Source organism: Gopherus flavomarginatus, chromosome 25 (assembly GCF_025201925.1).
Source record: "Gopherus flavomarginatus isolate rGopFla2 chromosome 25, rGopFla2.mat.asm, whole genome shotgun sequence".
In the NCBI taxonomy this organism is placed as follows: domain Eukaryota; kingdom Metazoa; phylum Chordata; order Testudines; family Testudinidae; genus Gopherus; species Gopherus flavomarginatus.
The window spans coordinates 15,021,204-15,033,959 of record NC_066641.1 but is presented as its reverse complement, the minus strand read 5'-3'; the positions used below and the strand labels follow the sequence as shown (position 1 = coordinate 15,033,959).

At 53.2% G+C, this 12,756-nt stretch overlaps 1 protein-coding gene across 2 annotated transcripts; it reads right to left on the bottom strand.

Annotated features, from left to right (window-relative positions):
• Positions 1-2,847: 2,847 nt before the first annotated feature.
• Positions 2,848-9,712, bottom strand: LOC127040462 (glucose-6-phosphatase catalytic subunit 1-like). Of its 2 annotated transcripts, none has more exons than XM_050934648.1 (5): positions 9,483-9,712; positions 6,745-6,854; positions 5,467-5,572; positions 4,624-4,739; positions 2,848-3,359 (listed from the first exon to the last, which is right to left on the bottom strand). In XM_050934648.1, the coding sequence occupies exons 1-5, from the start codon at positions 9,710-9,712 to the stop codon at positions 2,848-2,850; spliced, it is 1,074 nt and encodes a 357-aa protein (XP_050790605.1). The 2 variants fall into 2 exon arrangements, with proteins under 2 accessions (XP_050790605.1, XP_050790606.1); XM_050934649.1 differs by having other exon boundaries at positions 5,470-5,572.
• Positions 9,713-12,756: the final 3,044 nt, after the last annotated feature.

The window sequence follows — 12,756 nt, the reverse complement described above, 5'->3', positions numbered from 1 at the left end:
TATGGCGCCTGGTTGTGTCTCTGGATCCCGTTGTTTGCACAGACAGCTTTGTGAACTCTGCTGCCTCTTATACCCTGCCAGCCTCAACTCTTTTATGACACATGCAACCTTTGAGCCTGAGCCACCCCAGCCAAAAACTATTGACAGAGCCAGAAATCTGGAGCAAATTGCCTGTACCATCATCCCCAGGAATCAATATCCCTCATTTCAGAGTTTCCCTCTGGTTACTTCTGGGCATATGGTTCTCACTAGGGGAAAGGGCTGAAAGCTGGGGAGTAACGCAGAGAATTGCACAAAAGCTACAACAAGCTAATTTGGTGTCACTGTTTTTAAAACAAAGACAGGTTTGGTTGGATGTTAACCTGCCTCTCCAGGAGAATGATGAGCTAGAAAACAGACACCAGTAGGGCATGAATCTGTCCCATTTCTCTGAAATCCGTTACTGATTGTTCAGACTAAATGCATATTACGGGTCAAATCTCAACTAGAATAACTGGGCATAGCACCATCAACTTCAGTGGAGTTACACTGGCCACCCTAAAGCTGTAGGTTGGGCTTTGGGTAAAGCAGGTTGTTTTACTTGTATTTATTCATTTGTTTGACGGGTCAAATGCAGATTTCCCAGTGTTAGAAATGCAGCTGTGCCCTGCTTCACCATTTAGACCTTCTCCAGGTCACGATGCGTCAGCTGGTAGCACTCACACCTCTGGGCTGAGGGAGGTGGCTGAGTTCAAGTCCAGTTTATTGTTGCTGCAAAGGTGAGCCCAAACCCTGGTCTCTTACAGTCCCAGTTTGCACAGAAAATGTGCCTCCCACAGAAGGTGTCGACATGAGGCAGAAGATGCATACTGGGCCAACTTCTGACCTCAGTTCTACCAGTGTAAATCTAGTATGACTCCACTGGAACTAAGCGTTTGCTCTGGATTTGCCCAGCGTGTACCTGAGATCACCAGCTGGCTGAAAGTTTATATCCAGGGTTGCTCTGTGAAGTGTATCATGTAATCTAGGATTCCCAGTAAAGGACATGTGCACAGAACATGTGCAGCCCAGTGTCCACTGAGAAAAAAGGGAATGATCCAAGTGTAACTCTATCCCTGTCTCCTTTCTTTGCTTTTCCCTAGTTGGGAGGCAGCTGATACGGATCGTTGTTGAGCACCCAGAGTATTCCTGGTTGTACAGATGTGTGCTCCATCGAGATGAGGGAACACAACATGCACCAAAACCACAGAGATGCCTTCTCCAGCTGTACTTTTTCTACTAGGCTGAGGCAAGCCAGATGCTTGTGATCCCAGCTGCAGAAACATTAGGCCTCAGTAGATGATTTGTGGAAGGATCTGTGTAAAGGCATGAGGCAAAAGAGTACATGTTTGATGGTAAAAAGCCAAGGAAAAAGGAATCTCCCAAACAATGTGATTCATGAGATATATTTAATCCCCAAAACTGTGTGGGAAATACAGAAACTAACAACCCAAGAAGAGAAACCTCAACCCGGTCACGGGGAAAGGAGCCAGTGTAAACAAGCAAGACAGCTATGGCCCATGGCACACTCAGGATTCCCACACCAGTCCCTGAAGTGGTTACCAGAAAACAGGAAAACAGCTCAATAAGTGGCAGAGAGGGGCAGTTTGTGACGCAGCAGGATCAGAGTGGGGGTCAGGGCTGTGCATGCCATCAACTCGTGACACTTTGCTGGAGAAATAACAGGAGATAACAGAAAAAATAAACATGTTCTCTCCTCTCCCATTCACATCTCACTGTTCCAGTTGAGCAGAGATCTTACCACTTACTGTCTCTTTTCAAACTCTTAGGTCTGAGTAACTCAGGCAAAAAAATCTCAAGCCAGTAACAGATTGAAAAGAAACCACACATTGGTAAGTTCTCTGCTCTGGCAGGAACTTTCATGCCCACAAGTGATCAGGGCAGACCTGTGCCCAAGTGGGCAGGAGTTTTGTGATCTGATCCTCAGGGTTGGATATTTCCCAGCAGGTCTGGGATTTCATGTGTCTGCTGGTGAGGGCAGGGAGACACTCATGAAACCTGGTATCAAGGGCTGCATGAAACAACTGCCAACACCAGCTGAGAGCTCCTAGGAAGCAAACACTACAGCTTGTATCTCATGCAAAATCCAAATATAAATATCTTGCTCCAGGGTTACAGCACAAGCCCAGTGCATGCTGGGATACACAGAAGGGGCACTGGTTTCAGAAAGGTGACACATGCGTTATTTGCACAAGCTGGAAGGGTCAGATTCATCATGGTGTTACTCCAGGTTTATGCTGGTGTAAAAGCCCTGAGAACAAAGCCACAGAACTGGGACACCGTGGTGACTGCGAAAGCCAATCGCCTTTCACTCGCTGTATACGGAATTAAGGCTTTGCATGGGTCTGTTTCACATGGTTCAGCACCTTAGTGAGAGCCCCAGGTTGTACATTTCCTACAATTCCCTTTTCTTTCTGCTTAGCATATGGCAGAGAGGCATGTGTGCACAGCTGTGTGCACGGGGGTGCAAGGACCATGCCGGGGTCAGGACCACCTCCTACTGCATGAAGGGTGCCAAGGGTTAAAACCAAACCATGCTGCTTTTCTCAAACTCCCAGTGTAAAGCAAACCCTCACCTCCCAAAACCCCTCCGCACCAGACTGAGAACAGGTTCAAAGGACTCTTGCCTCACCCACTCCCGTCTCCTAGACAATTATCCTCATCTTTCAAGGCCATGTAGTTTGTGCAGCTGGCACGGAAGAGCCAGCCCATGCCACGCTCTGTGATACAGCACCAGAGAGCAGTCACAGGCCTGGCTGTCAGGGCTAGGAGCTAGAGGCAGCCAATCCCATGCAGCTCTGCTCTCTCTCATAAAACCTTTTCCTCCTGCCTTCTGATGAGCCGGGCAACACAGTAGGGGATGAGGCCGGCAGCAGCCACAGGCACGGCCGCGCTCTTGCAGAAGGACAGGACGTAAAACAGCAACTCCACCTTGGTGGGAGGCTTGAAGGAGTCAAAGAGGTGCAGGACGATGAGTGAGGCTGCGATGCAGCTCAGGCGGAAGGGCAGCTGCTGGCCCATTTTCCCTTTGCAGCTCTCCAGGTACATCTGGGAGTTGAGGGCCAGCCCCAGCCCAAACAGGATGCCCAGGTTCCTGAGGAGGCCGGCAAAGGGGGTGGTGTCAATGTGGACCCACTCTGGCCGGTCACACCACCTCTTGGCTTTCTCCACTGACCACAGCAGGTCAACACCGAGAGTCTTCAGCAGCAGGTAGAACCCCAGGGCGAAGCTGAACAGGAAGAGGGTGGTGCCCAGGTACCTCTGGAGACTGGCGTTATAGATGGAGGGGATGTGCCGGAAAGCTTCAGCCACTGCCATGCCTGATAAAGGAGACAGACATGAAGCGGGCACTCTGGCACCCGCCCATCTCAGCAATGCAGGAAGGAGTCAAGGTACCAAAGCCCAACCCCGTCCTTCACACAACAGACACTATTTCCCTTTCCCTGTCCGGCTGCCATTACCCGGTGACAGCAAGTCTCTGGCCTGTTTGCAAAGTGTGGGGAGAAGAGACGGTTAAAGGCCTTCCAAGGCACCTGGGAGACAATCGCTGGAGGAACAATTCTGCTGACTCAGCAACACCACGGTTCCCATTTCCCCCAGACCTTCTTCCCGACCTGGCTGCGGAGCCACTGGGCATGACGGGGGATGTCAGACAACAGGTCTAGCATCGAGTGGGGAGCAGCAGCAAGGCCATAAGGAATGAGGCTCCTGTTCCCATGACAGTGCCCTGAGCCATAACCATCCTCCCTTCTTTCCTTTGGCCTATTTCTGCAGGGCCGGACTCCGAGCCCCTCGACCCGAGCAGAGGCCAGGGGTCACCACAGGGCTCCCAGAGGGGCCCATAGGCGGGGCGGGGCGGGGACTGGTTCTCCTGTTTGCGCAGCGCAGCAGGGTTGCATCTCAGCTGGGGGGTACTACCACAGCGCACATAGATAATAGTAATGGCACGAAGCAGAGGGAGATGGACCAAGGAATCCTGGCTGCCCCGTCTCTGTTATGCTTTGGGGTCGTTAGCTGCTCGGCCAAATTCCAGCAAAAAGCCTGGCACAGGCCTGGGGCCAGACACATTTTCAGCTGTTTATCTGAAGCCAGATAAATAGGAGCCAACACCCCGTCCCCCCAGGCCCAGCCCTGGGCAAAGGAGAAGGGGGGTTCAGAGGGTCCCCTGCTCCCTTTCTGCTGCATCAGCCCCCTCGTCCCTCTGCTGTGCTTGCCCAGTTCCAATCAGACTCTCCCCACCCGGCTGCTCTCTCCGTCGCTCCCTGCTCCTCTCCCGTCCAGCCAGGCAGTGAGTGAACGCAGGCCAGGCCAGGGCTGCCCTGCAACGCCAGAGAGCGCTGCGCCCCTTCCGTGGCAAAGAACCACAGCCACTCACTCTGGGCAGAGGCTGCGGGCTTTAACCCTGCACCTGCTGAGCCAGACTGCAAGCCTGCTGGGCAGCACCCTGTTTTCCCACCTCTGACAACAGAAGCGCTTGGTTTCTTACAAGGGAATAACATGGAAACTTCCCAGAGCCATGCTGCATCCAGCCCACCCACGGTGTGGGGAGCAATCCAGGGAACCGCCCGGGCAGCAGCACCTCACCTGAAACGACACCCGTGATGACTTGGTGTGGGAAGTGAGCTGCTAGGAAGATCCTGGACAGACTGACAGACACCTGAACCCCCCAGAATGACATCCACAGCGCCCCCCGCAGGCACCTGCAACAAGCAGCGAGAACACAGCAGTCAGTGGGCTGTGGGATTGGTGGAGGGAACGTGATGAACCATTTACTCAATAAGTAAGATTTGTGGGACATTTCAGGAGGACAGACACAGCAGCAGTGTCTGAGATGGAGACCCAGGCCCTGGTCCTGCAGCCAGTGGCGGCTCCAGGCACCAGCGCTCCAAGTGCATGCCTGGGGCGGCAAGCCGCGGGGAGCAGCCTTCAGCAGTTTGCCTGTGGGAGGTCCGCCGGTCCCGCAGATTCGGTGGCAATTCGGCAGCGGGTACACTGAATCCGCAGGACTGGCGGACCTCACACAGGCAAGCGCCTGAAGGCAGCCTGACTGCCGTGCTTGGGGCGGCAAAAAAGCTAGAGCTACCGCTGCCTGCAGCTGCCAGATCTGAACCAGGCTGTCCCAGTGCATTGCTGCAGGGGGACACTCAATCCCAAGCTGGGGTCTGAACCCATCAGCGGCGCTCCCCATGCAGCTCAAGACTGCACATGCCATGTGCACAGTGACACGGCCAGGGGCTGACGAGCAAGAGCCCAAACGGGGAGCCGTGCTGGTCTAGCATCCGAGTATGGTCGGCTGCCATGGCCTGGTCCAGAGGAGCCGCACGCGGTTGGGGTTAGCTGGAGCTCATTCTGCCCAGAGCTAAGCCACTGCCCTGACTTGCACCCCTTGGCCCTGCACCCAGCGCGAGGGCAGAGCTGGATCCTTACTGCTGCTGGAAGGGGGATCTCCAGCGCCGACGCAGGGTGCTAAGCAGAGCCATCACCATCACATAGTACACTCCAGCTGAGCCCATGGCATGGCCAGAGGGGCTGCCTGTGGAGAAGAGTTGGGAGAAGCCTGCAGTGAGCTCCGCGAAGAGCAAACCTCTCCCACTTTGGCTTCTGTCTGCCGGAGGGTTTGAATGCACAGAAGGGAATCGTCTCACGGTCTGTTCTAGCCCAGGCCGCCTGCTACAGGCTTCCTGGGCTGATGTTTTACAGGGCCTTTCCCGAGGACTGTAACTATTCAGACATCGTTCCCTTTCACAGTCTCAGCCCTGATCCCTTGGGTGTCAGCTGCTGCTCCTTTACCTGTATTTTGTCCATTCCAGGACAGGCCAGAGAGCCAGCGCACGTGACTGTGTTATAAATTGGACCAACAGGTAGGCAGACAGACAGACAGCTGCCGGGAGCAAGCAGCCCTGTTCCAGACCAGCCCTGGTGAAAGGTTAGGTGGGAACCAGACCATGTGGGGGGAGGGCAGCCAGAAGGGGGCTCTTCTCGCCAAAAAACCCAGCTTGGTTTTGATCTTTGTGTCACTCTGGCCCCCAAAATCACAAGCTAGGGATCGGAATCCAGTCTGGCCTCTAGGGATGCAGGAAAGGCCTGGAGGCTCAATGCAGGGAGAAGCTGCTGAGATTGCTAGTGTGCAGACTACCCAGACGTCTCTGCCAGGCGGTTAGCTGGCATAGTGCTCGGCCAGCCGGCCCATTTCCTGCCCGGGGGCCAGTGCAGCCTTGTTACTGGGCAGCTCCCACCACCTCCCTTGGGAGCATGGTCTGCCCTCGGGAAGGTCTCACCCTTCAAACTGAGACTCAGACGCCTGGGTCAATGAGGCACACAAGCTGCCCTGTCTCCCCGCACTGCATGGAGCCTGCGCGGTGTGGGAACTGACTCAGACCCTGAATTCATGCCCATTTGCGGGCCTGATTTTTGAGCACCTTAATCCCAGTAGAAATCAGTGGTCACTCAGCAGGATGACTCCTGGGGTAAAGTGCTACTCAGCACGTGCAGGTGTCCTCATATGGACCTCTGATTATACGGTCTTAGGGGCAGAAACCTGCTTCCTCTTGTGAGCGCAGCGCACCGAGCACCCTTTGGGGTGTTACATTCATTAATAACCAAAGGTTAATGGTTGCTTGTGGGTGCAGTGAATGGTGTCCATGCTGTGCATCTGTCAGGCTTCTCCTGCGTGCCGCATGTGCACTGTGACGGGGGGGTGCTCACCTGGCCCATTCTCACAGGTGACAGGGAACTGCTGGATCACAGGGGTGGAGGTGTTGCCATAGTAGCCAGTCTCATGGACCCACCAGTAGGGTCGCTGCCCAAAGAGAATCCTGTAGTGAAATGCAATGGGTCACATGGTCAAATAAGGCATCATCCACCCCCCCTCCTCTTGGCCAAAACAACCAGTTCATTCGTAGCGGACTCCAAGTGGTGCCAAAGTCAGGTCTGGGCTCATTAGCCAGGAAAGGGCGCAATTCCAAGCAGATTTTTTCAGGTTAATCAGAAAGTGTCTGTTCTCAGGGGAAGTGAACTCTGCACGTGGCTCTTACTCTTTTCCTGGAACCATCCGTTGCCTTCTGACCGTTATCTCACTTTGCTCTAGAAGTCCCGAGACCTCTAACCAGCATTTTATCCTCCCTGAACAGCGTGTTTATTTTATTCAGCAATCTTTGACGCTGGGTCAAGGCTAGGCAGAGGTTTGTTTAAGCAAGATGATGGCATTTTGGGGGACAAATATAGCACATCTTGACTATGCCGGAGGACATGAGGCCAGATGGGCAGTGTCTGGTTTAAGCCCCCTGAGATGAGCGCTAATTGCCCAGAAATGCAGCGGTGGGCTGCTGTGTGATGGCGTGTACTGCCCACCCAAGCCCCGCACAGACTGGCCCTTGCCATGACCATGACAGGAAGGGAGCAGGAGCCTGAACCAGGTGTTTTAAAAGGTTTAAAGTGAATTTCCTGCCGGTAAAAGGTGCTGGATTGACAGCTCTGATCCCTGACAGGCTGCTATTTGCTGACAGTGCAAGCTTCCCCCACGCTGCCCTGCTACTGCACCTCTGCCCTGACCTGGAGAGACCGGCCTTAGGGGCTGAGAGGTGAGAACAGTCACCAGGGCCTACTGAGGCTTACTTCACATTTAGGTTGACATAGCTACGTCACTTGGAGGGGTGGGGGGTGAAAAATCCATACCCCTGGGTGACATAGTGACACCAACTTAAGTTCTTGTGTAGACGCGGCTAGGTCAAAGGAAGGCTGCGCCTATTGCCCTAGCTACCACTGCTTGTGGAGATGCTGTTTCTACAGCAACAGAAACACCCCTCCCGTCAGTGCAGCCTGTGTCTACGCTATGCGGTCATGCAGGCATCGCCATGGCCCCCTGCTACGGCTGTAGTGTAGATATGGCTTCAAGCCTCGGCCTCTTTACAGTGCGAGTGGTCGTGGTGTCTTTCAAGAGCTGGGTGTAACTGAAAGCACAAGACAAACATTGCAGAATCACCGCACCCTACAGCCTGACCCCCAGCAAACCTGCCCCTGCCTGAGGAAGAGTCAGCAGGGTGCCCTTGTTGCCAAGAAGGCTAACGGCATTTTGGGCTGTATAAGTAGGAGCATTCCCAGCAGATCGAGGGAAGTGATCATTCCCCTCTATTTGACATTGGTGAGGCCTCATCTGGAGTACTGTGTCCAGTTTTGGGCCCCACACTACAAGGAGGATGTGGAAAAATTGGAAAGAGTCCAGCGGAGAGCAACAAAAATGATTAGGGGGCTGGAGCACATGACTTATGAGAAGAGGCTGAGGGAACTGGGATGTTTAGTCTGCAGAAGAGAAGAATGAGGGGGTATTTGATAGCTGCTTTCAACTACCTGAAATGGGGTTCCAAAGAGCATGGAGCTCGGCTGTTCTCAGTGGTACCAGATGACAGAACAAGGAGTAATGGTCTCAAGTTGCAGTGGGGGAGGTTTAGGTTGGATATTAGGAAAAACTTTTTCACTAGGAGGGTGGTGAAGCACTGGAATGGGTTACCTAGGGAGGTGGTGGAATCTCCTTCCTTAGAGATTTTTAAGGTCAGGCTTGACAAAGCCCTGGCTGGGATGATTTAGTTGGGGATGGTCCTGATTGGAGCAGGGGGTTGGACTAGATATCTCCTGAGGTCCCTTCCAACCCTGATATTCTATGAGTCTAAGAGTCTGTGAAGCGCGCGAGCTTGCCTCTCTCACCAACAGAAGCTGGACCAATAAAAGCTATTACCTCCCGCACCTTGTCTCACTGACTGCTAGTGCCTCTATCACTCATTTAATAAATTACAGAGCTGCCCAGAAGGGGGGGCAAGTGGGGCAATTTGCCCCAGGCCTCGCAGAAGCCCCCATGAGAGTTTTTCAGGGCCCCCGGAGCTTCTTCCACTCCGGGTCTTCGGCAGTGGGTCCCGCTTCGGCGGTAATTCAGCGGCGGAGGGTGCCCCACCACTGGTCTTCGGGGCACTTTGACAGTGGGTCCCGGAGTGGCCAAATTACCGCCGAAGTAGGGGCCTCCCCACCGCCGAAGACCCCAGGCCCTCTGAATCCTCTGGGCGGCCCTGATAAATTACAGTAATGTTGATGTGCCCAGAGCTACACTAAATCAAACATGGTATGGCGAGGAAATCAGGCAACAGCGCCCTGCTGGCCCATCAGGGCAGCTTCTCTGTCTAGTATTAAATTACCTCAGTTTAACTCAAGCACTCAAGAAAATGCATTTTTACACGGCTTAATTTAAAAAATACCCAGACAGCCCCTTTAACACACCTCATTTGTAACATTGGAGCCGTTTAGTATGCGATAGTAATGTATCAATGTTAACTTGTGCATGAGGGTGAGTGTGTGTGTGAGTGCACATGTGTATTAACATGAGTGTGCCCCTCCCTGGCTCGCTTATAGACACATAACCCTGGGCCTTGTCTTGGCAGTGAGGCCCACACACTCACCACTTAAAGACCAGGTTGAGCCAGTCCCCAATCACGGCCACCCAGATCAGCTCGACGCCCACCGCCTCGCAGAGGTGGAACCAGATGGGGAAGAGGATGAAGAAGGTGTTTCTGAGATCGGCAGCGAAGGAGATGAAGAGGAACCAGCCCTGGGAGCCCTGGTAGTTCTCCTGCAGGTAGTGAGTTATTTGGACTCCAGAGCTGTGTATAAAATCCATTCCTGTCTCCATGGCTGTAGCTCAGGCAGCAGGGAGATGGCCAGGGCTTTGGGACAGAATGCGACTCCTCACTTTTTGGGCTGGCTGGTTATATACTGCTTAGGATGCAGATTACATTTGCTTTTCAAAGCTGTCCTCCCAATTAAGATATGTTAGCACCAAAGTTCATCAGCAAACATTACTTCAGAGGAGTGTGATACAATTACCTGCTCCAGGCTTCTGTCTCAGCAATTCACAGGGAGCTGCTCAAATCAATCATTAACCCACTAGCACTGGTAGGAAAAATGAGACTTGCTTTTTTGCAGCTTTTGCTGTTTTTCCAGCTGCTGAAAGGCTCCCAGGAAGGGGCCCAAAGAGTCAGAAAAGGGATTGTAACTGTGTTTGATACAGTACTAAATTGGGCGGAGTGCTATGACGTGCACCCATCTCTCCTGTGGGACGCCATGGCCCCTGAATCTCTGCTGAATGGGTCGCTCTGAAAGAAGACGACTACTCTCTTTGTTTTCTCAGAAAAATGATTATAGGCTTTATTCATTATTATTATTACCATTATTTGTATTATCAGAGCACCCAGGAGCCCTATTTGTGCACCTGGCTCCATTATGCTACGCTCTGTATGAACACAGACCACAGAGACGGTCCCTGCCCCAGGAGGTTACAATTTATACCTTTTATTTTAGAATCCGAGTCAGCTGCCTTGCCAAGAACAGCAGGGACAAGTCAGAATTTATCCTCAGTTGTTAGACCTCTCACAGAAACCCAGCCATTTACTCAAAATGACTAAGGTGACCGTGGCAGGAGGGTGGGAAGGGGCAGATACCTCACACTCTCTGGCACGTTGCAGTGTTCAGAATATTCCTACATGACAGTTTTGTACTTTGTAAAATGGTATCAGGAATGTAAGTGTTTGGTAAGATGAGGAGCTGTTATCTTTGGGTTGAGCCAGGTAGAGTGGGCTCAGGCTGTGCAGGCTTCATTAGGGTTAGTGATGGTGTTACTATTTAAAAATGGACTTGTGTGACCAATGGCCACAGCATCCTATAAACGTTGGAGCCATTCCCTGCGCTGGAGAGTTTACAATTGAAGATAGACAAGGCAAACAAAGTCAAGCCCCAGAACAATTGTTTCTGAAAGGGAGGTTGCAGAAATTGCTGGTGGGCAGAAGGCAGGAGGCATTCCGGGAAAAGGTGGATTTGAAAGGAAGATTTGAAGGACAGGAGGTCACTTGGTGGATAAGAAAAGGGAGCGTGTCCGTGTTCCATACTTCACCCACACATAGCTCTGTCTGTTCACTGGTAGTGTGTCCAGACCTGCAGCCCTTTGCTAGGCCAGTCCTTGACTGCCCAATTCGGCTCTGCCAGTGTACTGCCAACCTGACATGGACCCTCTCCTGCTATTGCAGCCTTAAGCCGCTCCTGAGCAGAGACTGTCCACCGTGCCAGACTAGCACGTGGTGGTAGGATGTGGACATGTGTCCACCAGGGCTCATTCAACTCACCTGCTTTTCTGAGACTTAAACAGGATTTGAACCCAGGTCTTCAAAACTGCTTTGACTGTACCACTGAGCCCATTCTCCTCTGGCTACACCGCTGTCCCCATGTGTGCACACACCCCACACACCCTTGTGCTTCCTGAACCACCGCCAAAAGGAGCGACAGGACATTTTTATGAGGCCTGCATCAAGAAGAGAGACAAGTGGCATGACAGCATGTGTGGAGCAGGAGTGTGGGGCAGGTGGGCGGCTGGGTGTGCATAGTGGAGTGCATGTGGGGGTGGGAAGGATCACTGCACAGGGGAGGCACTAGAAGGGGTGACCAAGGAGGTAAACAGTGTGAGGTTCTTAAATGGTACAAGGGGGTGAACTCTGTTCAAACAACAGATACAGAATCATTCTTGGGCCATCCCCATATCAGCTCCAGGCGGAAAGCACACCCCATAGGGCTTCCCATCTAGCTTCCTGCCATACATCTCACAGGCCCATGTGTTTCCATATGCTCTATCTCCCTTCCTCTGCTCCAGGAAGTCAGCTTAAAGCACAACACAAAGCAATCACGCACGTCCTCTGCGAGTGCAGCTACCAAGCAGGGCTGACACTAGCATATTGATGATGTTGATTGTTCCATGCTGGTATTTGTGTGTCGGCACTGAGTGCTCACTGAGCCTGCGGGGGCTTTCCAGACCCTAAAGAGCCAGAAAACCTCCAGCCATCACAGACAGTGAAGCCACATGCGAGCCAGGTTTGCTAAACCCATACTAACTGCTGTGAGGAAAACGTGTCTGAGCCAATCTTGTTGTGACTTTAACCCTAACCCTGACACTTCACAAATAACAGTGAAACGTCAAAGCAAGTGGGCACAGTACAAGGCGCATACACATCTCCCATATGTTGGTCCTTGATTTCAGCACTGAGCTCATTCAGGAGATGCCCGTGACCAGCGAGGGGACAGCAGCTGTGTCTCCCCCTCCCGCACAGGGGATTGGCCTGCCCAGAGGAGCCCTCCCATACATACAGTGAGTCCAGTGATGGTATCTTCCACTTTATTATTAACAATAATAAAATACAGCAACAAGCCAGTAATGTCCCGGACCCCAGGGGCAGCATATCTGCCAAGTGAGCCTCCGGCTGATTGAGCAGCTAGGGTAGAAGTGGGCAAACTACAGCCCACGGGCCATATCCGGCCCATGGGACCATCCTGCCCGGCCCCTGAGCTCCTGACTGGGGAGCCTAGTCCCCAGCCCTTTTGCCGCTGCCCCCGTTCCCCGCAGCCACACTGCCGCCGCGGCCGTGCTCTGGCCCACTGCTCCCACTGGGCAGCTTGGGGCACGCAGCTGGCTCTGGCTAGGTGTCGCGGCTGCGAGCTCCTGCTGCTGGTAAGGGGGTGGGGAGCAGGGCAGTTGGATAAGGGAGCAGGCAGTCCTGGGGGGCAGTCAGGGAGGAGGGGGCGGTTGGATGGAGTGGAGGTTCTGGAGGGGGTGGTCAGGGGATGGGGAACAGGGAGGGTTGGGAATGGGAGTCCTGGGGGGCCTGTCAGGAGTAGGGGGTGTGGATAGGGGTT